Consider the following 27192-nt stretch of genomic DNA (forward strand, 5'->3'; position numbering starts at 1 on the left):
ACGTGTTGGGGCAAAGAATTCCAGAGGATGGGGGCTATTCGGGAGAAGTCTTGGAGGCGGTTTGGTGATGAGCGAATAAGTGCGATGGAGAGAAGGAGGTCTTGGAGGATCGTAGATTACGTGAGGGAAGATATCGGGAGATTAGTTCAGATATATTATGGAGGAGACAGATTATAGATGGCCTTGTAGGTCAGTATTAGTAATTTGAATTGGATACGCTGAGGGAGTGCAAGCCAGTGAAGAGATTTGCGGAGGAGTAGCGAGGAGATGAATTAGTCGGGCAGCAGAGTTACAGATGGACTGGAGAGGTACGAGGGTGTTAGCAGGGAGGCCACAGAAAAGGATGTTGCAGTAGTCGAGACGGGAGATGATGAGGGCATGTACAAGCATTTTAGTAGAGAGGGGGTTGAGGAAGGGACAGATTCTGGAAATATTTTTGAGCTGGAGGCGGCAGGAGGTGGAGAGAGCTTGGATGTGCGGTTTGAAGGACAGGGCAGAGTCAAGGGTTACTCCGAGGCAGCGGACCTCCGGTACAGGGGAAAGGGTGATGTCGTCAATTGTTATAGATAGGTCAGGTAAGGAAGATATATAGTACATATTTACCATATACAGCTAATCCTCGAAGCGCTCGCTCACCTGAAAAAAATATAAAAGTAAACAAACAATATACTCCCCGTGTCCGACGTAATCCAATTAATCCGATTGCCCCATGACGATCTCCCGTGGACAGCTGTCACATCAGCAGATGCGACCTTTCTCCAGGGGCTCCGGTGATACAACGACTGAGATAATCCTCCGCATTGTATCACTCCGCCGCCGACAGGTCACTGGAGTTCATCCTGTCACTTTGCTGCACTACAGCGTGAGAATTTTCTCACGCTGTAGTGTCGCAAAGCAAGAGGCTTAACTTTGATACACTGTGGGAGGGCTATCTCCGGTCAGTGTCACTGGAGGCCTATAGAGCGGTCACATCTGATGCTACAGCTCTATAGGGGAGATCAGCGTGGGAGACTCGTTAGTAAAGAGGGACTACGCCGGATCAGGGACTATACTGTTGGTTTGTTTTTTAAAAAATTTTTGCAGGTGATTGATGGCTTTGAATGGATTGTGTGAAATAAAAATTATGAAAAACTGTCATGTTTTATTTAATTAAAATACTTTATTCTTATGTGTGGGTTTTTTTTTTATCCCTTTCTTGCTATAAGATTAACGGATAGATGTCTTATTGACGCCTCTCCATTATTAACCGGGCCCAATGTCACCTTACAATAGCAAATTAACGTTAACCCCTTATTACCCCATATGCCACCGCTACAGGGCAGTGGAAAGTGAGGGGCTAAGTGCCGGAATTGGCGCATCGTATAGATGCGCCAATTCTGGGGTGGCTGGGTGCTGGTGTTTTTAGCGGGGAAGGGGGCAATATCAGCCCGCAGCTGTCTGCATAGCCTTTCTGGCAATTAATTATAGGGGGACTCCACGTAATTTTATGGGGGGGTGTCCCCCTATGTTAATAGCCAGTAAAGGCTAGCTGTGGGCTGATGTTCATAGCCTGGGAAGGTCCATGGGCATTAACCCCTTCCCAGGCTAGAAATATTGGCCCCAGTGGTTGGCTTTCCCTCTCTGGAGCAGAATATTGCGCGGGAGCCCACGCCATTTTTTTTTTTTGTCCCAAAATTAAGCATTGTTCATTAATAAACATCGGCCTTGCTATTGTATATCTATAGATATATATATATATATATATATATATATATAGATATAGATATATCTATCCATATAGCTATCTACATCTATCCATATATCTATAGATAGAGCGATCTATAGATATGTGGATAGATATATCTGTGTGTGTGTAATGGAGTATGCAAAATAAGAGGTTGGACAAAAATGACATCACAACTTTTTTTCTATTAAAAAACATCTTTATTTAGCTTACTAAAATGCAGACAAATTCACAGGAAAAAAACGCATCAAACGCGTGGATTTTAACCTGCGTTTTCGGCAAAGAGATGCAGATTCTGTGCGGAAAAATCAGGCAAATCCGCAGCGTGTGCACATAGCCTGAAACTGATGAACTCGGTGCCAGTAGGCAGTTACAGCCCGAATTGGAGAAGGCAACTATTTTGATTTTTTTTTTTTTTTTTTTTTTTTAATGGCAGCTTGCTACACCCTATTCCCTGTGTTTCACCAATGATGGGACCAGGAAAAAAAAATTATAAAATGTGTCCCAAATGAATCCATTTATAATTTTTCACTGATTTATGATATAAACAAAATGATATGCTTTTTTTTTTCTCAGGAGCTTTTCTGTGTATGCGGTGCCTTGAAGCGCGCCCGCCTATTGAGTTCTGGAATTGCAGAGGTTGTGTTTGTAAGAAAGGAAGATGCAGTTGGTGCCTACAAAAAATACAACAACAGATACCTAGATGGTAGGTTGGGCGGGTGTCGCAGGGGTAAACTATTTTTTTCTTGTGTTAAAGGGAACCAGTCACCATGAAAATGCAGTCCAATCTGCAGGCACCATGTTGTAGAGCAGGAAGAGTTGAGCAGATTGATAGCTAGTTTTGTAAGAAAAGATCTATGATAACCTGTAATTTAATCACTTAAACCTCTGCCCTTTTTGGGATTTTAAGTACATTGGGCAATCAATGTTTCACTACTGGCTTTCTGTAAGTGTGCATGCAGATACAGCTGTCAATCATTGACAGGATCCCTTTTAATGTTGAAATAAGTTATAGTATTTGCAATCAACATATTTTCCAAGCAGGTGAACATTACAAGGTTTTTAAGTGGAAACCACATCAGAAATGCCAATTTTTTTTCCCTGAAGCATCATCTTGTGCATTTTTCTAGCATTTCCTGAAGCGGTTCGTAAACTGTTTTTGTTGGCATTTTCATAAGTGTTTTCTGTAACGTCCCATGGGGCGCTTAGTCGACATGGTGTTTTTTTTTGTTTTTTAAGAATTGTCCCCATTACTCCATAATTTTGGTGCATTTATTATGATCGCAATATCTGGACCCTCTCAAATAATTGGACCTGGTTAATCATGTGGTCTTGTGCAATAATTTATCTTAAATAATGAATAAAATGGTCTCGGGTGAAGTACCGAAGGAATGGAGCAAATAGACAAATTGTAGATGTAAGTGAGTGCTATAGGACTCCATGTGAATAATATACCCTTTTGCATAGTTTCCTATTTATTTATTTTTTTACGGATTTAATTTTTCCTTAATACAACTGCTGAAAAAGAGGGCAATGGCTTACATAGGAACTAAAGAAGTCTAATGACGATAATAGCTTGTTAATATTGAGGCTAAACCAGAGAACGGATTTTCACCACTCCACCTTCAGAAATCGTTCTGATCACGTTATATGTGCAGGGCAGATTCACCAAACCACCAACGCTTTCTGATATTTAGTCCAGAGGGCTTGTTTTTTGCCTGACAACTTTTTTTTAAATCATATAACTTTTTATTAAGGTTTTGTTTTTAACATATTCTGCAGCACTTGACATTATAGAGGGGACTTGTACAGACTATAGACATTACAGCCTAACTATAGACATTATAGCCTAACAATAAACAAAGATCAAAACAGATACCAAGAGGAATGAGGACTGTGAACTCATTTTCTGGTTTACCTCTGGCTTCTGGTGAGGGTGGTGGAGCTGGCTGTGTTGACAGAGGAGTCGTGAGTTCTCCATCCGGGCTCCCTCTAGTGGTGACAGTAAGTAATGAAGCTGATCTAAATGGCAGAGACCTGCCACCTGAGGAGGACGACTGTGAGTGGACATCCGGAGTCTCTGACTGGATTTAAGACAGCCGACTCCCTAATTTTGTGCTGGTGATTTTTCCTGCCCTGAGGTTCTGGTTTCCAGTTCTGTTCCTGCCTTTTCAAGCTAAGTGTGCTCTGCTATTTTTTCACATGAGATTTGGTCTGGTTTACTCAGTTTTTGTGGTCAGCCAGCCCCTGCTGGGGCTGTGCTGAATTTCCATTCTTATGTCTCTGTTTATGCCAGTTTGCTTTCCCTTATCAGATTGGTCTCCTTTTGCACTGTCTTCAGAATATACCAGAGTGCTGATATAGGGAATTGAAGTCTAGCAACTTCAGGGTTTTTGTTATCAGAAAGTGTTGGACATTTTTTGGCATTGTTTTGTGCGTGATTGCAGACAGTATCTTTCCTTTCCTGTCCTTTCTAGTTAGTTTGGGCCCCATCATTTGCTCAGCCTATTTTTCTATCTGTGTTTGTGTTTTCATCTTGTCTCACCGACAATACATGTTGGGGGCTGTCTATTGCTTTGGGGTCTGCTCTGGGGCAGTTTAGATTTCACCTTTTTCTTGCTTTAGGCTTTAGTTCTCCGGCTGTGACGAGGCGTCTAGGATCATCGTAGGTACGCTCCACGGCTACTGCTAGTTGTGAGGATAGGATCGGGGTCTGCAATCCACTTAGTTGCCAACCTCTGGTTTTGTGGCTTAGCTTGTTTTTGTTTTTCCTCCTTGGTGACTCATTCATAACAGAGGACCCTGCTCGCAAGCTTAAAATTTGAGGAAAAAGGGGAGATGAAAGGTAGATGGTAACAATTGCTTTCATTGTTCGGACCAGCCATAAGCCCCCATCACGCTAAGCGAGATTGCTAGCGAGATCGCTGCTGAGTCACAAGTTTTGTGACGCAACAGCGACCTCAGCAGCGATCTCGCTGTGTGTGGGGCACGCATCAGCGACCCACCACCACCGGGTATCTCTGATCGTGCAGGAATGTCCTAGGCCTTTTTATGACTGTTAGTCTCCCGCTGGCCAGCATGCATCGCTGCGTGTGGCAGCGGCAGACCATCGATCACCGAGCTCCCAGCGCTCTAAGCAGACGCTGGGAGCTGGTATCTAAGGTAATCACCGGGTAACTAAGCGTGCACGTTGCTTAGTTACCCGCTGTGTACCCTGGATACCAGCGTGGTTGCGCTGGGAGCTGGTATCCAAGGTAAACAGCGGGTAATTAAGTGCCGCGCACGCTTAGTTACCCGCTGTTTACTTTGGATACCAGCTCCCAGTGCGGGCACGCTGGTATCCAGGGTACACAGCGGGTAATTAAGGGCCGCGCGCGCTTAGTTACCTGCGTCCTCGCTGGTCCTGATCTCTGGTGAGTCTGCCTGTTTGACAGCTCACCAGCAATCCTGACCAGGTAATATCGTTGTCGGGATCGCTGGTACACAGGGATAATTAGGTTAATGTGTTGAGTCGGTAGGCCAGTCTGAACAAATGCGGTTTTAGGGCACGCTTAAAACTGTGGGGATTAATCGTATCAACCTGAGTAGTGCATTCCAAAGAATTGGCGCAGCGCGTGAAAAGTCTTGGAGACGGTAGTGGGAGGTTCTGATTATTGAGGATGTTAACCTCAGGTCATTAACAGAACGGAGGGCACGGGTAGGGTGGTAGACTGAGACGAGGGAGGAGATGTAGGGTGGTGCTGAGCTATGGAGAGCTTTGTGGGTGAGGGTAATAAGTTTGTACGGGATTCTGGAGTGGATGGGTAACCAGTGTAATGACTGGCACAAGGTAGAGGCATCGGTATAATGATTGGTGAGGAATATGATCCTGGCTGCAGCATTCAAGACAGATTGGAGAGGGGATATTTTGGTAAGAGGGAGGCCTATTAGTAGAGAGTTAAAATAGTCCAGACGACAATGAGTAAGAGAAACGGTAACAGTTTTTGCAGAGTCAAAAGTAAGAAAGGTTGAATTCTAGAAATGTTTTTGAGGTGCAGATAAGAGTGAGCCATTGTTTGGATGTGGGAGGTGAATGAAACCTCGGAATGAAGTGTGACCCCCAAGACAGCAGGCATGTTGCTGGGGAGTAACGGTGGAACCACACACGGAAATGGCAGTGTCGGGCAAAGGTAGGTTAGTAGAAGGAGGAAACACGAGGAGTTCAGTTTTTGACAGGTTCAATTTCAGATAGACGGAGGACATTGTTAAAGGCAGCAGTAAGACAATCCCTGGTGTTTCTAAAAAGGCAGGCGTGATATCGGGAGAAGTGTATAATTGGGTGTCATCAGCATAGAGATGGTACAGGAAACCAAATCTACTGATTGTTTGAGAGTAGGGGCGGTATACAAAGATAAGACGTGGGGGCCTAGGACTGATCCTTGAGGGACCCCAACAGTAAGGGGAAGATGAGAGGAGGAACTAGCAAAAGATACAGTGAAGGAACGGTCAGAGAGATAGGAGAACCAGGAGAGAACTGTGTATTTGAGGCTGATGAGTGTAGCATAGTAATGATCTGTCCATGTGACCATGGGGGGGTGCGCGGGCGATCGCCGCTGGGTGTCCGCTGATTCTCACAGCTGACACACGGCAATAAGTGCTAGGAGTGGTCACAGACCCCGCAGCAGCATACTGCACGTCGGACTCCCCCCCCTCATCCCTGCCTGCAGCATCACCCCACTCCTGCCTCCTCAGCAGCGCCCCTGGAACCCCGCTTCACTGCATCCACCACCCCCGGTAAGCAATAAGACGCACGGATTATAAAGGAGCACCACCGTTTTATTTACAAAAAAAAATCCTATTTTTCGCCTCAAAATTTGGGGTGTGTTTTATAATCCAAAGTGTTTTATAATCCAAAAAGTACGGTAATAAAAAAAATCTATATTCTATCACTTAATAAATTGAATGATAAAAAATATAAACCATAAAAGTACACATTTGATATCGCTGCGTCTGCAACAACTTGACCTATAAAACTGTCCCACTAGTTAACCCCTTTAGTGAACACCATAAAGGCAAAAACAATGCTTTATCATACCACCGAACAAAAAGTGGAATAACTTGCAGTCAAAAAGACGGATATAAATAAACATGGTACTGCTGAAAACTTTAACTTGTCCTGCAAAATAGAAGCCGCTATATAACTCCGTCACCGGAAAAATAAAAAAGTTATAGCTCTCAGAATAAAGTGGTGAAAATTTTTTTTTATATAAAAGTTTTTATTGTATAAAAGAGCCAAAACACAAAAAAATATATAAATGAGGTATTGCTGTAATCGTTATAACCCAAAAAATAAAACTGCCTTATCAGTTTTACCACACATGGAACAGTATAAACGCCCCCCCTCCCCCCCACCAAAAAAAAAAAAAAAAAAAGAAATTCATGTATTGCTGGTTTTTGTTCATTATGACCTCCCAAAAATTGGAATAAAGAGCGATCAAAAGATGCCATGTGTCCGAAAATTGTACCAATAAAAATATCGACTCGTCTCACAAAAAACAAGACCTCACATGATTCTGTGTGCGAAAATATGGAAAAAATATAGCTCTCAAAATATGGTGATGCAAAGACTATTTTTTGCAATGAAAAACATCTTTTAGTGTGTGACAGCTGCCAAACAAACCCGCTATATTTCCAGTACCGGAGATGTCAGTGTGTGTGTGTGTAATACTTGCGGCACAACAGTGGCATGCGTGTGCCGCATCAGTGCCACAAGAACGGGCGCCAGGGAAGAAGCATTACAGTAAGCACTGTTCCCCGGCCCCAGGTGCTGAACACTGCTCTCCTCATTCTCCCCTGCTCTGCCGGCGATCGGCGCAAGCAGGGTAGAATGAAGAGTTACATTTAAGGCTATGTGCACACGCTGCGGATTTGTATCTGCGGAACCGCAGGTAAAACCACAGGTAAAATGACCTGCGGATTGGCCTGCAGTTTTCCCCTGCGGTTTATCACCTCTACAATGGAGGAGATGGTAAACCGCAGCAGAATCCACAGAAAAGTAACATGTCATTTCTTTCTGCGGATTCAAAACTGCAGCTTTTCCGCAGTTAAAAATCCGGAGCATGTGCACAGCAGATTGTAAATTACATAGATTTACATTCTACTGTACACTGTCTGCAGAACTGCTGCAGATCCGCAGCGGCCAAAACCGCAGCGTGTGCACATAGCCTAAGTAATAAAAAAGACGGCAAGTGGTGGCTGATGGGACTATTACTCCCTGCTGCTGCTAGTAACAGCAGGAGTGGTGGATTGGCGTATTCATCTGCCGCTCCTGCGCTGTAAATAGATACGGTAATTTAACAAAAAATAAGCGTGGGTTCCCCCCTATTTTTGATAGCTAGCCAGACAACCCTCAGCTGTCAGCTTCATCAAGGCTGTTTATCAAGACCTATCAAGACTAGAGAGGTACCCACGCTGTTTTTTTTAAGTAAAACAGCGTGGGGTCCCCCCATTTTTGACAACCAGCCTTGCTAAGGCTCACAGCTGGGGGCTGGTATTCTCAGGCTGGTAAGGGGCCATGGATATTGACCCCCTCCCCCCAGCCTTAAAATATCAGCCCGCAGCTGCCCAGAAAAGGCACATCTATTAGATGCGCCAATTCTGGTGCTTTGCCCGACTCATCCCACTTGCTCTGTAGCGGTGGCAAGTGGGGTAATATTTGTGGGGTTGATATCACCTTTGTACAAGCCCACGGCTTAGTAATGGAGAGGAGTCTATAAGATACCCATCCATTACTAATCCTATTGTTGTATTGTAAATAAAGACACAGCCAGAATAAAGTCCTTTATTTGGAAAAAAAAATTAGACTCCTTTTAATCTTAATTAAACCATACTTAAGGTACTGTCACACTTAGCAATGTATCAGCGATCCCGACCAGCGATATGACGCGGTCAGGATCGCTGGTACATCGCTAAGTGGTCGCTAGTGAGCTGCCACACAGGCAGATCTCACCAGCGACATCGCAGGGGTCGGGGGTCGCTACTTACCTGTCACACTAGGAGATCCTGACGTCCTCCCGCCCGGCTCCACGCTAGTCTCTCCACAGGAAGCGCCGCAGGAAGCTGACAACGAGAAACGGTCCAGGACGTTCTCGCGCGATTAGCGATAACCAGCAGGGGAGCTGGTCGTAGGTAAGTATCACACACAGCAATATCGCTATAACGTCACAAGTTATAGCGATATTGCTAGCGATATCGCTTAGGCTAGTTTCACATTAGCGTTTTTTTGCGCAGCGCATCGTGCGCATAAAAAACGCAAAGAAAAACGCAAAACAAATGTGCGTTTTTTTTTCTTCATGCGCACGCTGATGCGTCAAAATAACGCAGTGTTACTTGCGTTTTACATGCGTTTTTGCATGCGGTTGCGTTTTTAGGTGTGACATTTCACAATAGAAAAATCCTTGACCACCAATGGGTCACCAGTGGGCGTGTGTCATTGGAATGTTTTATAGACCCTGTACTGCTGAATTCATCAGATTTTGCTGCTGTTTCCGGTGTCAAGATGGACCTGCGTCTGGATAATTTCCGCTTCAAGCTGGATCTTGACATTGCGCTGTCTCAGGCGTATGTCTTTTGTTGCCAGCAAGAAAGGGAGAGGGAGAGACAGCAGAGACGGCAGCGGCGTCGGTTTTGGAGGCATCCAATCATCGAACTCCGGGCAAGCCGTGGAGCATATCACACGCTGTACAGCGAGCTACAGGAAAACCCGGAGAAATTTGCTGACTATACACGGATGTCCCAGGAAAGCTTCCTTGACTTGCTGGGTATGGTTGAAGGAAACATCCGGAGAAGGGACACTCAGCTCCGGCGTGCCATTCCTCCCGAAGAAAGGCTCCTTGTCACCTTACGGTATGTATGTTGTTATGTTTGCATAATTTTTTTGGCTTTTTGCTTTTTTTTTTTTTTTTTTGGTCCAAAAAATTAGGTTTTTTTTGGCTATTGAATTTTAACATTATTTTTGGGAAATTGCTTTTTTGCATAATGGTTTTTCTTCTGTCATGTACTAATCCCAAGCCTTTATAAAATGTTTTTTTGCTATGTTGTATTAAAAAAACATGCAAAATAGTTAGGACATGTACTTTTTTATTTTCAGTGTTTTTAGTAATACCCAAGACAGAAATACAATTATTTTTTCTTTTTATGTTTGGCAGGTTCCTGGCAACTGGAGAGAGTCTTTCATCCCTGCATTTCCAGTACCGGCTGGGAATCTCTACTTTATCCGGGATTGTTGCCGACACCTGCAGGGCTCTGTGGGATGTTCTGTGTCCGGAGTTTCTGCCATTGCCCACTGCCGAAAAGTGGCTTCAAATATCGGAGAAATTCTGGGCAGTCTGCAATTTCCCGAACTGCCTAGGAGCGGTGGACGGGAAGCATCACAAAACCCGCAAGAAGTGGCTCCGAGTACTACAACTACAAGAAGTACTTTTCCACAGTCCTAATGGCCATTGCGGATGCAGACTGCCGGTTTGTGGCGGTGGACATAGGGGCATTCGGACGGGGCAACGATTCCCAGACTTTTAAGAACTCTGATATGGGCTGGAGGTTGTACGGCAACCATTTCAATTTTCCACTGGCACGGCCTCTTCCCCAAACCCAAACTCCACCACTGCCATTTGTAGTGGTTGGGGATGAGGCATTTCAGATGTGCCCAAACCTGCTGAAGCCGTACTCCAGCCGTGACTTGGACCACCGCAAGAAAATTTTCAACTACAGGCTTACGAGGGCTCGCAGGACTGTAGAGTGCGCCTTTGGCATTCTAGTGTCCAGATGGCGAATTCTCAGCACCGCCATCAATCTCAAAATGGAAACAGTAGATGAGGTGGTGAAGGCATGCGTGGTTCTCCACAATTTTGTTATGGCAAAGGAGCGGCCGAACTTTGACATGGATGAGCCTGCTGCCAACCCTTTGCCAGATTTTACTCAGCACCCTCTTCGGTCCTCAGTCGAAGTTGCCCAAATGAGGGACCAATTTGCGGACTACTTTTTATCCGATGTTGGTCGTGTAGCATGGCAGGATCAAATGGTTTAATAGTTTTGTTGTTTGTTAAAAATAAAATACATGGTTTTTTCTACCTGTACCCAGTGTACTGTGTCTTAATAAACTCCACTACTCATCTGCCCAGGTTAAATTGAAGAAAGGGAAACCACCATAAAAAAAAATAAATATATATATATATATATATATATATATATATATATATATATATATATATATATAGATTTATATAGATTTAGATTTATATAGATTTAGATTTATATATATTTATATATATATTTATATATATATATTTATATATATTTATATATATTTATATATATATATTTATATATATATATATTTATATATTTATATATATATTTATATATATATTTATATATTTATATTTATATATATATATATATATATATATATATATATATTTATATATATATATTTATATATATATATATATATTTATATATATATATATTTATATATATATATATATATATATATATTTATATATATATATATATATATATATATAATTTTTTTTTGGTGGTTTCCCTTTCTTTACTTTATACCGGATGGTCAGCCATCCAACTCTGAAAGGGATACTATATTTCATTTTTTTTTTATTTATATATATATATATATATATATATATATATATATATATATATATATATATATAAAAAAAATGAAATATAGTATCCCTTTCAGAGTTGGATGGCTGACCATCCGGTATAAAGTAAAGAAAAACAAACCATAGTGTAGGGCGCAGTGTGTGCAGGCGGCGAAAGACACAATAACCAAACATTATTTTGAAAAAAAAATATAACATTTATTTAACTTATTTTTTAGTTGCTGGAAACTGGGGGGTGTGGAGGGATGAGGAACGGCTTTGGGTGGAGTAAGGGGTTCTAGGGGAAGGAGGAACCAAAGAAGTGGGGGAAGGGAGCCGAGGCAAGGAAAGTTGTGAAGTGGGAGGTGAGGGAGGGTAAGAGTCCTCCTCTTTGTTTTTTTAGGACGGTGGCCCGTCGTCTTCCTGCTGTCCTCGCTTGATCCTGAGGACTGGCTAGACCCCGGGGACCGCCTTGAGCCTCTGGACCGCCTTGAGCCTCTGGACCGCCTGGAGGCTGTGGACTGGCTGGAGCTGGGGGACCGCCTGGCGCTTGTGGACCGCCTGCCAGGATCTTGTTCCAGCTGTGGCATGCTGGTGGTGGTGGATGTCCTGGCAGGGGCCGTAAATATTGAATGCGGGTCCCCCAGCTGATGCTGCTCCGAGGTGGTGGTGGTGGTGGTGGTGGCGGTCCATGCAGGCGTGGTGGCTGTGGCGGTCCATACCGGGGTGGTCCTCCCGCTGGTGGTGGTGGTGGCGGCGCTACAGGCAGGGGTGGTGACGACGGGCCATCCAGTGGTGGTGGCGGCAGCAGTGGTGGGCCAGGCGGGAGCAGCTCTTGGCATGGTGTTGGCGGGTAAGTGTCCAGCTGCACTCGGACTTGGGGCGGTATATTGGTGTCCGGCGAGGCTTGGAAGTGTGGTGGCTGTGCAGTGATATGCAGCAGAAGTAGGTAATGCTGTAAAACGAGTCAGTGGTGGCACCGGTGGAAATGCCACCGCTGACTGCTGCATAATCCTACTCTGCTGCATAGCCTGCATAAAAGCATTGTTGCAGGCCTGCATGACAGTCAACTGGAGGTCAGGGGTAAGGTGTTCCGCCGTGTCCCGAGCTATTTGGGTATAAAAATGATGCGCTGGTCTGGCGAGGTCGACTTCCAGGCGCTCAAGGCGACCCTCGATAGACTTGTAGCGTTGGTCCAAAAGGAGGAAACCACTCTCAAGTCTATCGGAGAGTGCCTTGAGGCTACTCTGAAAGACCGAGCTCAATTCAACGAACTCGGGCATGAGAGGCCTGTCCAAGGTCCTCTGCCGCTGCTGGCGGGAAGTGCCCGCAAAACCAGTGGCAGAGACCTGGGACAGGGGAACACCTGAGCGACCAGCTTCCTGGTCTCCAGATGACTGTGGTGCAGACCTGCAAGGTGCTTCCTCGCTGATGGATGGCTGGGAGGGGTCCGGGGCAGCTTGATGAAGGACCGCTTCGGGACCAGGTTGCAGGGTGCTGCTCCAGGTGCTGTGAAAAGAAAGAAATTACTACCATAAATTAACAATCGCCAACTCCTGTGGAATAGAAAAGCACAGAATAAAACACAATACAACTAGAAAATACTTACGTTCGGGAGGCAAGGACCGGTCTTAAAAATGCCAAGGCACGATGGTATCGGTACTTCGTGCCGGTCCTTGCCGCAGCACCACTGCGAACCTTATTCTCCTGACGGATATCCCTGTTGAAGCGGTCCTTCATCGAGCGCCAACGGGTTCTGACTTTGTTCACTGTGGTGGAAAAAAAAAAAAAAGAAAAAAAGTAAGACTATGCACTGGAGGCTGTGATCATCCAACTGTGTGTGATGATAGAAACTCCATGGAGTTAATAGCATCACACACAGTTGGGTGATCCCGGCCAAGATCACTGCTGCATCACACTGCATTTAAATACTTACAAAAATCCTTGCGGACCCGGGGAGAGGCGTTGTCCCAGCCATCCATCAGCGATGCGGCCACCTCGTTCCAGAGCCGCCGGATCACCACGTTGTCCGAGTGCAGTTGGTGACGGGTGTCCCACAACGGGACTCGCTCCTGGACTAGACGGATGAGCTCGTCGTTGTCCAGGGCGAGGTCCTCCTCCCGCTGTGGAGCGTAGAAAAGAAAGACAAACATTAATCTTTGAAAGATTTTAAAATAAAAAATATCGAAAACTAGCTGAAGAGCCCGGCGCTGCCCGGGCATAGTAACTAACTGTGGTTAGTTATAGAAATTTAAAATTATCCTCCATCCCATAGTCCCGTGCCCATATTCCATCATACATATCCTCCATCCCATAGTCCTGTGCCCATATACCCATCATACATATTCGCCATCCCATATGCCTGTGCCCATATACCCATCATACATATTCGCCATCCCATAGTCCCGTGCCCATATACCATCATACATATCCTCCATCCCATGCCCATATACCCATCATATATATCCTCCATCCCATAGTCCCGTGCCCATATTCCATCATACATATCCTCCATCCCATAGTCCTGTGCCCATATACCCATCATACATATTCGCCATCTCATATGCCTGTGCCCATATACACATCATACATATTCGCCATCCCATAGTCCCGTGCCCATATACCATCATACATATCCTCTATCCCATGCCCATATACCCATCATATATATCCTCCATCCCATAGTCCCGTGCCCATATACCCAAACAAACAAACATACACACACACACACACACACACACACACTTTGAGCTTTAGATATTGATAAACAAGCCATGAAAAAATTATTTGTTTTAAATGAAAATAAATGCAAAAAAAGCAACAAACATCGAAAAAAACAACCATGAAAATTTAAAAAAAAAAAATAAAAAATACCAAAAAAAATAAATAAAAATAAACCAGACTAGAAAATAAGTAAAAAAAAAAACAGTCCGTCTGTACTTACATCACGTCTTCCCGCCCGCACTTGGCCTTGCTGCTCCTGCCGTTCCTCCGGTGGTGGTGGCGTGATGGAGGATGAGGTCTGAAAATTAAACCAGAAAAATTAATCACATGTGTTTATTTTTTCAAATCCATACGGAAGCATAGTACTCACTTCTTCTGCCTCTTGCCCTGTCCCGGGGACATATTCCTCACCAGATGAAGACATGCTGCAATAAAAAAAAAAAGAGACATAAGTACATAGAAATGTATTGAAATTTCAGCCAGACATTAGGTTTTTCATACTTACATTGGTGCAGCTTGTGCTGTGTGTCCACTCGTGAGCAATCCTTAAAGTATTGTGGAATCCCAGTGCCCACACCATTTTATCACCTTGGTTCAATTTTTTTTTTTTACTGTCTAGACCAAATTTCAGTCATGTTTATTTAAAAAACGCATGCGCATAAAAACGCAAGCGTGCGCAAGACCATGCGCAAGTATTGCGCTCCCATAGGCTCCAATGTGGTGTTTTTGCGCATTCCGTGCGCATTCCGTGCGCATGCGTTGTTTTAACGAGACAGGGCGGAACCAAAAATGCAACATGTTGCGTCTGACGCGCCTGGCGCGAAAGACAAAAAAACGCATGCGCACGAAAGCGCAAATATGCGCAAGACCATGCGCACATCATGTAAAATATAGGTGCGCAGTGCGCATGCGCACTGGTGCGCCCGATGCGCTGCGCACAAAAGCGCTAATGTGAAACCAGCCTTAGTGTGACAGGCCCTTTACATACTCGCTTAACTTCACAGAAGCCCTCAATCTCCTGTAAAAAAAAAAAAAGTAAAATAAAACCACAATATACCATACCTGTCCTTCATCCTGTCCCACGCAGTAATCCATGTCTGGGGGATAATTCGTTTTCAACCTGGACGGTGCCAAGATGCGACCATCCCGGCTGAAAACCACTAGTGAAGGAGCTGCTGGGAAATGCAGCATCAGTAACCGGGGGTGACGTCATAGAGGTTACATTCGGTCATTGGGCTCTGTTCCCATCGCAAGTCAGCCTGGCTTAGATCCGGTGAGATCCCCGCTATCACAGTGAGCGCTTACGGCTCATGGGGCTAGAGGGGATCTCACCGAAGTCACTGCAGCTCAGCTCGGCTGGGAACGGAGTGACGTCATCCCCGGTTACTGATGCTGCGTTCCCTGCCGGTATTAACTGCGGTGACTTTGGTGAGATCTTATAGACGCCTCCATTACTAAGCCATGGACTTGATGTCACCAGACAATACAAAGGTGACATCAACCCCACAAATATTACCCCACTTGCCACCGCTACAGGGCAAGTGAGAAGAGCCGGGCAAAGTGCCTTTTCTTTGCAGATGCAGGGGGGGTCAATATCTGTGGTCCCTAACCAGCCTGAGAATACCAGCCCCCAGCTGTGAGCTTCAGCAAGGCTGGTTGTCAGAAACAGGGCCCCACGCTGTTTTTTTTAATTTATTTATGAAGCTGACAGCTGAAGGTTGCAGCCCCCCAGCTGTGAGTTTTGTCTGGCTGGTTATCAAAAATAGAGGGGAACCCACAATGTTTTTTCTTTTATTACCGTATTTATTTACAGCGCAGGAGCTGCAGATGAATACTTCCATCCGCCGCTCCTGCTGTCACTGTTATTAGCAGCAGTAGGGGTAGGCTGATGGGAGTAATAGTCCATCAGCCGCCATCTGCTGTCTTTTATTACTTAAATGTAACGCTCATCATTCTCCCCTGTTCACGCCGATCGCTGGCAGAGCAGGGAAGAATGGGGAGACACGTGTTCAGAACCTGTCTCTGGGGAACAGCGCTTACTGTAACGCTTCTTCCCCGGCCCCTCTGCGTGTCACATGGATGACATCCATATGTGTTTTATGGCCCGTGCTGAAATGAAAAAAACGGACACACGGTCTTTGGAAACACTGACATATGCACAGACCCATTCACTTGAATAGGCTAATAGCGCTCTGTTCCTCAAGAGTCTCTCCTCATGGCTAAGTAGTACTGTACAGCCACATGTGGGGTATTGCCACGTTCAGTAGAAATTGTGGGACAAATTTTGTTGCCATTTTTACCCTCTTGTGTGAAAATGTAAAATCTTTGGCTAAAACTAAATTTTGGTGGTAAAAATGTAGTTATTTTGTTGTCACTGCCCAATGGTATAAAATTGTGACACACCCATGGTGTCAATATGATCACTATACCCCTAGATGAATTCATTGAGAGGTGTAGTTCGTAAAATGGGGTCACTTATGGGGGGGGTTCTGCAGTTTGGCACCTCATGGGCTTTCCCAGTGGGTCATGGCACCTGCAAACCATAACTGTAAAATCTGGCGCTCCTTCCCTTCTGAGCTCTGCCATGCTCCCAAACAGTGGTTTACCCTCACATATGGGATATCAACGTACTCAGGACAACTTGCACGATAACTTCTGGGGTCCAATTTCTTCTGTTACTCTTAAGAAAATAAAAAATTGGAGGCGATTAAATCACTTTTGTGAAAAAGATTTTATTTTTATGGCTCTACGTTATAAACTTCTGTGAAGCACTTGTGGGTTCAAAGTGCTCATCACACATCTAGATAAGTTCCTTAGGGGGGCTAGTTTCCAAAATGGTGTCACTTGTGGGGAGGGTTCCACTGTTTAGGCACATCATGGTCTCTCCAAATGCGACATGGCGTCCATTCTTAATTCCAGCCAATTTTGCGTTAAAGTAAAACGGAGCTCCTTCATTTCGAAGCCCTGCCATGCGCCCAAACAGTGGTTTACACCCCCATATCAGCATCTGAAGTAAATTTTTTGTGAAAAGTTAAATGTTCATTTTTTTTAATTTTTTTTTTTTTTTTAACATTCCAAAAATTCCTGTGAGGCATCGGAAGTGTGTCAAACTTCTTCAATGTAGTTTTGAGCACCTTGAGGGGTGCAGTTTTTAGAATGGTGTCACTTTTAGGTATTTTCTATCATATAGACCCCTCAAAGTGACTTCAAATGTGATGTGGTCCCTAAAAAAAAATGGTGTAAAAATGAGAAATCGCTGTAACTTTTAACCCTTCTAACTTCCTAACAAAAGAAAATTTTGGTTCCAAAATTGTGCTGATTAACCCCTTCACCCCCAAGGGTGGTTTGCACGTTCATGACCGGGCCAATTTTTACAATTCTGACCACTGTACCTTTATGAGGTCATAACTCTGGAACGCTTCCATTGATCCCGGTGATTCTGACATTGTTTTCTCGTGACATATTGTACTTCATGTTAGTGGTAAAATTTCATTCAAATAACTTGCGTTTATTTGTGAAAAAAATGGAAATTTGGCAAAAATTTTGAAAATTTTGCAATTTTCCAACTTTGAATTTTTATGCCCTTAAATCACAGAGATACGGCACACAAAAATCTTGATAAGTAACATTTCCCACATGTTTACTTTACATCAGCACAATTTTGGAACCAAAATTTTTTTTTTGTTAGGAAGTTATAAGGGTTAAAAGTTGACCAGCGATTTCTCATTTTTACAACACCATTTTATTTTTAGGACCACATCACATTTGAAGCCACTTTGAGGGGTCTATATGATAGAAAATACCCAAAAGTGACACCATTCTAAAAACTGAGCCCCTTAAGGTGCTCAAAACCACATTCAAGAAGTTTATTAACCCATTAGGTGCGTCACAGGAATTTTTTTGAATATTTAAAAAGAAATGAACATCTAACTTTTTTTCACAAAAAAAATACTTCAGGTTCAATTTTTTTTATTTTACCAAGGGTAACAGGAGAAATTGGACTGCAAAAGTTATTGTGCAATTTGTCCTGAGTACGCTGATACCTGATTTGTGGGGGGGAACGACTGTTTCGGCACATGGCAGAGCTCAGAATGGAAGGAGCGCCGTTTGACTTTTTCAATGCAAAATTGGCTGGAATTCAGATCGGACGCCATGTCACGTTTGGAGAGTCCCTGATGTACCTAAACAGTGGAAACCCACTACAAGTGACCCCACTTTGGAAACTAGACCCCCCAAGGAACTTATCTAGATATGTGGTGAGAACTTTGAACCCACAAGGGCTTTACAGAAGTTTATAACGTACAGCGGTACAATTAAAAAATCATATTTTTTCCACAAAAATGATCTTTTCACCCCAATTTTTATTTTCCCAAGGGTAACAGGACCCTAAAAGTTATTGTGCAATTTGTCCTGAGTACGCTGATACCCCACATGTGGGGGTAAACCACTATTTGGGCGCATGGCAGAGCTCGGAAGGGAAGCAGCGCCATTTGACGTTTTTGGCTGGAATTGAGATCGGACACCATGTTGCGTTTGGAAAACTCCTGATGTACCAAAACAGTGGAAACCCCCCACAAATGACACCATTTTGGAAACTAGACCCCCTAAGGAACTTATCTAGATGTGTGGTGAGCACTTTGACCCCCCCAGCGCTTCACAGAAGTTTATAATGCCCGGGCGTGAAAATAAATAATTCGTATTTTTTCCACAAACATGATCTTTTAGTCACCATTTTTTTATTTTCCCAAGGGTACCAGGAGAAATTGGACCCCAAAAGTTTTTGTCCTGAGTATGCTGATACCCCATATGTGGGAGAAAACTACTGTATGGGCACACGTCGGGGCTCGGAAGGGAAGTAATGACGTTTTGGAATGCAGACTTTGATGGAATGGTCTGCGGGTGTCATGTTGCCTTTGGAGAGCCCCTAATGTACCTAAACAGTGGAAACCCCCCACAAATGACCCCATTTTGAAAACTAGACCCACTAAGGAACTTATCTAGATGTGAGGTGAGCACTTTGAACCCCCAAGGGCTTCACTGAAGTTTATAATGCCAGGGCATGAAAATAAAAAAATCGTATTTTTTCCAGAAACATGATCAATTAGTCCCCAATTTTTTTTATTTTCCCAAGGGTAACAGGAGAAATTGGACCCCCAAAAGTTGTTGTCCAATTTGGCCTGAGTACGCTGACACCCCATATGTGGGAGAAAACTACTGTATGGACACACGTCGGGGCTCGGAAGGGAAGCAGTGACGTTTTGGAATGCAGACTTTGATGGAATGGTCTGCGGGTGTCATGTGCGTTTGGAGAGCCCCTGATGTACCTAAACGATTGAAACTCCCCACAAGTGACCCCATTTTGGACACTAGACCCCCCACGGAACTTATCTAGATGTGTGGTGAGCACTTTGAACCCCCAAGTGCTTCACAGAAGTTTATAACACTCGGACGTGAAAATAAAAAAATCATTTTTTTCCACAAAAATGATATTTTTGCCCCCAATTTTTTATTTTCCTAAGGGTAACAGGAGAAATTGGACCCCAAAAATTGTTTTGCAATTTGTCCTGAGTAGGCTGATACCCTACATGTGGGGGTAAAACACTGTTTGGGCGCATGGCAGATCTTGGAAGGGAAGGAGCACCATTTGACTTTTTCAACTCAGAATTGGCTGGAATTGAGATCAGACTCCATGTTGCATTTGGAGAGCTCCTGATGTGCCCAAACAGTGGAAACCCCCAATTATAACTCCAACCCTAACCCCAACACACCCCTAACCCTAATCTGAGCCCTAACCCTAGCCCTAACCCTAGCCCTAACCCTAGCCCTAGCCCTAACCCTAGCCCTAACCCTAGCCCTAACCCTAGCCCTAACCCTAGCCCTAACCCTAGCCCTAGCCCTAACCCTAGCCCTAACCCTAGCCCTAACCCTAGCCCTAACCCTAGCCCTAACCCTAGCCCTAACCCTAGCCCTAACCCTAGCCCTAACCCTAGCCCTAACCCTAGCCCTAACCCTAGCCCTAACCCTAGCCCTAACCCTAGCCCTAACCCTAGCCCTAACCCTAGCCCTAACCCTAGCCCTAACCCTAGCCCTAACCCTAGCCCTAACCCTAGCCCTAACCCTAGCCCTAACCCTAGCCCTAACCCTAGCCCTAACCCTAGCCCTAGCCCTAACCCTAGCCCTAACCCTAGCCCTAACCCTAGCCCTAACCCTAGCCCTAGCCCTAACCCTAGCCCTAACCCTAGCCCTAACCCTAGCCCTAACCCTAGCCCTAACCCTAGCCCTAACCCTAGCCCTAACCCTAGCCCTAACCCTAGCCCTAACCCTAGCCCTAACCCTAGCCCTAACCCTAGCCCTAACCCTAGCCCTAGCCCTAGCCCTAGCCCTAACCCTAGCCCTAACCCTAGCCCTAACCCTAGCCCTAACCCTAGCCCTAGCCCTAACCCTTAGCCCTAACCCTAAGGCTGTGTGCACACGCTGCGGATTTTGCTGCAGTTCCTATGGGAATCAAAAACCGCAGTGCAGACGGTGCGGAATTTTCCGCGCGGATTATCTGCGGTTTTCAATCCGCAGAAAGAATTGACATGTCAATTCTTTCTGCGGATTCTCCTGCGGTTTGCCATCTCCTCTATGGAGATGAAAAACCGCAGGACAAAACCGCAGAGCAATCCGCAGGTAAAACCGCAGGTCTTTTGACCTGCGGTTTCACCTGCGGATTTTACAAAATCCGCGCGGATGAATCCGCACCTAATCCGCAGCGTGTGCACACAGCCTTACCCTAACGGGAAAATGGAGATAAATCCTTTTTTTTTAGTTTTATTATTTTTCCCTAACTAAGGGGGTGATATCGGGGGGGTTTGATTTACTATTTATGGCGGTTTTTATGTTTGGCGGCTGTCACACGCTAAAAGACGCTTTTTATTGTAAAATAGTTTTTGCATCACCACATTTTGAGAGCTATAATTTTTCCGTATTTTGACCCACTGAGTCATATGAGGTCTTATTTTTTGTGGGACGAGTTGACGTTTTTATTGGTACCATTTTCGCGCACGTGACATTTTTTGATCACTTTTTATTCCTATTTTTGGGACGCAGAATGAAGAAAAACCAGCGTTTCATGAATTTCTTTTGGGGGGGTGCGTTTACACCGTTCCGCGTGCGGTAAAATTGATAAAGCGGATTTATTCTTCGGGTCAGTACGGTTACAGCGATACCTCATTTAGGTCGTTTTATTATGTTTTTGTCGGTTTTATGCAATGAAAACTATTTTATATAAAAAATAATTATTTTTGCATCGCTTTATTCTGCGAGCTATAACTTTTTTATTTTTTCGCTGATGATGCTGTGTGGCGGCTCGTTTTTTGCGGGACAAGATGACGTTTTCAGTGGTACCATGGATATTTATATGCGTCTTTTTGATCGCGTGTTATTACACTTTTTGTTTGGCGGTATGATAATAAATCATTATTTTTTGCTTCGTTTTTTATTTTTATTTTTTAAGGGGTTCGCTAAAAGGGTTAACTAATGGTACAGTTTTATAGGGCGGGTCATTACAGACGCGGCGATACCTAATATGTGTACTTTTATTGGTTTTTTTTTTTATCATTTCCAAAAAATGGATTTATTGGGGGAATATTTTTTTTTTTTTTTTTCTAATTGGCGATTTTTTTTTTAATTTATTTTTACATTTTTTTTTAATTTTTTTTTTTTTTTACTTTATTACATAGTCCCAGGTGGGACATCACTGTCCTGTGACAGATCGCTGATCTGTCACATCACAGATCACTGTGACAGATCAGCAATCTGTCACAGGCATTGAAGAAGACTTCCTCTTGCCTGCGCTTTGCAGGCACTGAGGAAGCCAGCTTCCTCAGGTCCCCGAAGGCCCCCGTCGCCATCTTGGATTCGGGGGCCTGGAGGATAGGAGCCCCCCGCAGCAGCGCTGCACATTGCGCTGCCGTGGGGGGCTCAGGGAAGCACGGAGGGAGCCCCCTCCCTGCCGATGCTTCCCTTTAACTCCCGGTACACCGCTATCATGTTTGATCGCGGTGTGCCAGGGGTTAACGTGTCGGGGGCGGTCCGTGACCGCCCCTGACACATAGTGCCGGGTGTCAGCTGTGATAATCAGCTGACACCCGGCCGCGATCAGCGGCGCTCACCACGTGGGCGCCGCTGATCGCGGTAGACGTACTATCCCGTCCACGGTCATACAGGCCCGGGTACTGTGGACGGGATAGTACGTCGGATGTCAGGAAGGGGTTAAAGTAAACATGTAGGAAAAATTATTTTGTGACATATGTGATTTAAGAGCATGAAAATTCAAAGTTGGAAAATTGCAAAATATTCACCAAATTTTCATTTTTTTTCACACACAAACTCAAGTCATATCAAAGAAAATTTTACCAGTATCATGAAGTACAATATGTCGTGAGAAAACAGTCTCAGAATCACTGGGATCCATAGACGCGTTCCAGAGTTATTAACTCATAAAGGAACAGAATTGTAAAAATTGGCCCGGTCATGAACATGCAATCCACCATTGTGGGTAAAGGGGTTAATGGATAGGTCAGTTGGGGGAGTCGAGTGAGATGGGGGAAAGAGGATAAATTCTGTTTTATCCATACGAAGTTTTAGAAATCTAGCCTAGAAGGATGAAATGGCAGACAGATATTGTGGGATTCTGGTTAGTAGGGAGCTGATATCTGGTCCAGAGATGTAGATCTGGGTGTCATCAGCATAGAGGTGATTCTGAAAGCCGTGAGATTCTATGAGGCTGAAGGTGTAAATGGAAAAGAGCAGGGGCCTAGGACTGAACTTTGCTGGACTCACGACAGGGGGCGAGGTGAGGAGGTAGTGTGCGAGTGGGAGACGCTGACTGTCTGGTCTGTTAGGTATGACAAGATCCAAAATAGGACCAAGTCAGTGATGCCAAGAGATCAGAGGGTCTGTAGTAAAAGGGAATGGTCCATTGTGTCAATGTTAGAGGACAAGTCCAGGAGGAAGAGGACAGAGTAGTGTCGCTTGGCTCTGGCTGTTAATAGGTCATTGGTGAATTAGGGCCGTTTCGGTGTAGTGATGTTGCCGGAAGCCAGATTGTAAGCTGTCAAAGAGGGAGAGAGGTGGGAGGGACAGTTCTAGATGCACTGGTTGTTCCAGTAGTTTTGAGGTATAGGGGCAAAGTGATATGGGGTGATAGCTAGATACAGAAGGAGGGTCAAGAGAGGGCTTTTTGAGTATAGGTGTGATTGAGGCATGCTTAAAGTTTGAGGAGAAAACACTAGTTAGTGATAGGTTGAAGTAATGGCTTAGGGTTCAGATGAAGACAGTGTTGAGGTTTGGGATGAAGTGGGATGGGCTCGGGTCAAGTGCACAGGTGGTGAGATGTGATCTTGAGAATAGAGTGGAGAGTCGATCTTCTGTAATAGTGGAGAAGTTGGTTTTGGAGGAGGAGGTCTGAGCAGTTAGGAGAAATGGGCTCTGGAGGTTGTAGGCCAAAGCATTCTCCGATGTTATCAATCTTCTGCTTGAAAAATGAGGCAAAGTCTTCAGCTGAGATGGAGAAGGGGGGGGTGCTGGGGGATGGAGGAAAAAGTTGAAAGTGTTGAATAACTGTTTAGGGTCGTGAGACATGGAGGATTTGAGAGATGAGAAGTAGGTTTGTTTTGCTGCAGCGAAATTAAAGCTTTCCTATCAGAAGGGAAGCCAAGCCAATATTATGAAGAAAGTGGTTTAGTTTTCTCCTTCGCCTCATTGGGGGACTCAGACCATGGGTGTTACGCTGCTGCAACCAGGATGCTGACAGTAATACAAAGAAAGTTAGCTCCTCCTCTGCATTGTACATCCTTATGCTGGCTCCCAGAGAACCAGTTCTTGCTTAGGCTGCGTTCACGCATTGCGGTTTTTCGCATTTTCGTGGCGATTTTTAACATGCGATTTTGCTGCGAAAACTCTCAAGGCTCCGATCTTCCAGAACCATCAAAAGGCGAGCACGGGAAGTGTCGTCTCCTTGTGTCCTCTCCTGTGACGTGGGATGCCATGCCTGGGCTGGTTTTTAGGGGCGACAATCTCCCCGCACCCTTATTGGACGAGCACATGGAGTGTCACCTCCACTTAACCTTTTCTGCAGCTAGGCCTAATGCCGGACAATCAGCCCTGTCCCATCCTAGGGGTTTAACCCCTTGGATGTACAGAGTCCCCCTTTTGGCGTCCGTGCAGCCCCCACTGTGCACCACCACTATTAAGCGGATGGTGCAAGGAGGCGGATGGTCCCTCTCCACCTCCCTGTTAAAGGGATGGTGGATTGAGTGTAATCCCTTTATCCCTGACCTGTCCAAGACCAGCAGCGGCAGCAGGGAGACTTCAGTATCTGCTGCATACAGCTGGGTTACCTGACACCCGCCAGCTTCTCTGGGTAAGTGCCTGGGGCTGGAGGGCTCTGAACGGGCAGTCTGGGGCGGCGCTGGCAAGGGGGCTCATTCTGTCAGTGGAGCACTTCTGGATCCTATTTGCATCAGCGCTGAGTAATTTAGCCCCTGGCTTCAGCCACTGTGTAGGCCGGATGGCGGGCCCGCTCCATGGTGTGCTAAGGCGGCTCCGCCCACTTTTTTGACATCTTCCGCCTGGAACGGGAGCGCTCGCAATTCTCTGCTCCCAGCCCCCCCCCCCCCCAAAAAAAAAAAAAAAACTTCTTTCCCGGGTAACGCACCTGCCAGCCGCAGAAATTTACGCCCTGGCTTGGGCCTATTGCGCGACTGAGGCCCCGCCCCCGAACTGGCGCCTCTCGTTCACTGAGACTTCACCGCCTCTGCATCTCCCAGTGGACATCTTGGTCCACCTGGCCTCCTTACACAAGAGCGACGGCTTTGTACTTGGCGTGGCGCCAGGCAACATCGGTGGCATTTTTTAAAGGGGCACAATGAATCTGCGGCACAGGACCTTGGTAGGAGCCTTAACCCTGGACATCCACTAGCGGCTGCTGCTTTGATCCCGGCGGCTCTTAACGCAAAAGATAGTGCTAATCCAGTGCGGACTCCAGGAACATCAGGACCCGGGTAAGGTGGCGCTGCTCCCTCCCCCTGCAATATCCCCCTGTAGTCCCCCTTGGTCTTAAAGGCGCTATGACACCATGTCCTGGTCCAAGCTCCCAAAAGGTCTAATAAGACTTACAGCCGTCTTTTACTTTGCAAGCCCTTGACCCCAAATTCGCTCAGGAGCCCTCCACCGATCCCAGTGTACCTAGTTCCCCTGAGTGGGCTTCATCACTGTAGCAAACCATGGCTTCTCTGGCCAAGGAGATTGAATCCCTCCATGATTCCTCTGTGGATCGGAGTCTTAGCAGGACTGATATAAATGGATCCTCTCCTATACAGGAGTCACCGGCTAGAAGGGTCCGCAAGTATTCTAGAAACGTACAGGTGTCTAGAAAACGGATCCGTAGTACGTTCCCCGAGCAATCACATGACGTGGTATCCGTGAGCTATGCTTTCTTGTGCTCTCACCAGGGTTTTGCAGCAAACCAGACTGACTATGAATCGGATGTTTTCTTGGATCTGGAATCGCAGAGTTCCAGGAAATTTTGGATTCAGCTTAAGTCTGTCAACCAGACTCTGAAGGTTGACAAGAATCCCTGTTCTGTCCTGGATCGCGCAGTGTCCTTCAAGAGGACTAGACTCCCTCATACGACGTTTGCCATCCACCCAGATGTCCAGGTTATAGTTAGCCGGCACAGGGGACGATTGGATAAACTCCTTACAGGTCAGAGGCCTCTTGAGGCGAGAGGCATGCCTTTTTTTTTCAGCTGATCTGCGGAAAGATTGGGCTGAATTTCCTGCTGTAGACCCGCTAATATCTCGCCTGGCAGAAGCCTCGGGTTCACTCTATCCATCATTTGCTGCAGCGTGGGTAGCTAAAGCAATGGTCCCCTGCACCCCTCCTTGGATGCTGCTGCATCCTTTTTTCGGCAAAATCCGTTTTGGTCCTTTCCACCAATCCGGGCTGGTCCACTTTCATTCCGGATCAGGGCGTTCCCCAGCTAGGGTCAAAGGATTCCAGGTCTCCTGTAGGCCCAGTCAGCAGTGGAAGTGTCGACTCAATCAGTCCGGATCTAAGGGATCTAGGTCCCAGAGATTTTCCGCTCAATGTCTTCTGGTATTATTTGGTCGACACCAGCAGGGTAGGTGGCCACCTACTTCTGTTACCTCAGGACTGAGGGTTTTTTCTGCCGGTCACATAGAATGGGTTTGAAACCTAGTGTCTTCCGGATGCAAAAGGGTCCTTCCCTTCCCGCCCTCAAACAGAGGCCAAGAGCAAGGGTTTTTTCCCCGACACACACATTCACTCCTTGTTCCGTTCCCAGGAAACTAAAGTTTACAACGTGTTCTACTCGAACACGTTGTGGTCTTAAAAGAGGGTGGAACTGTTAGAACCATAGTGGATTTCAAACCTCTAAAAAAAAAAGATCTGACTTACTAGAAATTCCTGCACTTCACCATTAGTAAACAGCATTTTCATTTCAAGGTTTTACCCTTCCTACTTGGACGACATTCTAATCAGGGGTCTGTCCTTCCAGGACTACGCAAAGTGTGTTTGTATCATGTGCAATACTCTTTCTTGCCTGGGCTGCCTGAAAAATCGTAAAGCAAGTCTTCCCCATTCCAGCCCAGCAGATATCCTTTCTAGAAATGACCCTGGACACCTTCTGACGGGGTAATGCTCCCTCTAGACAGCGTCCTAGTCCTTCATCAAACAGCCCGTGCACTTTGACACTCACCCTGTCATTCCATCCGGTTTGCCAGGACGCTACTGGGAAGAATGATGGAAGCGGTTCCCTTCGCTCAGCTGCATCTCCGTCCCCTGCAGCAGGCTCTTCTGGCGGCTTGGGACAGGAACCTGTTCTCTCCTGACCGCCGGTGCCCCTGCCCCTGCGGGTCAGGCAGCCTCTCAGGTGGGAACATTGAGGTCTTCTCTCATCCAGGGGAAATTCATTCTCCTGATTTTATGTCTAGTGGTGACTACCGACGCCAGTCTCCTTGGCTAGGGAGCAGTCCTTAGTCGCCACACTGCTCAGGGGCGCTGGTCAACTCTGGTATCGAGCCCCTTGATGATCCG

General features: G+C 45.5%; 1 protein-coding gene across 2 annotated transcripts in view; it reads left to right on the forward strand.

Moving 5' to 3' along the window:
- POLDIP3 (DNA polymerase delta interacting protein 3) overlaps window positions 1-27192 on the forward strand; it is a 137725-nt gene that overhangs the window by 98570 nt on the left and 11963 nt on the right. For both annotated transcript variants that reach the window (XM_073586679.1, XM_073586680.1), the window contains exon 7: window positions 2300-2429. In XM_073586679.1, the coding sequence (XP_073442780.1) occupies window positions 2300-2429 (130 nt within the window). The remainder of the gene's footprint in view (window positions 1-2299; window positions 2430-27192) is intronic.

Source organism: Dendrobates tinctorius, unplaced genomic scaffold (genome assembly GCF_039654945.1).
Source record: "Dendrobates tinctorius isolate UK_male_01 unplaced genomic scaffold, ASM3965494v1 ptg000094l, whole genome shotgun sequence".
Taxonomy (NCBI): domain Eukaryota; kingdom Metazoa; phylum Chordata; class Amphibia; order Anura; family Dendrobatidae; genus Dendrobates; species Dendrobates tinctorius.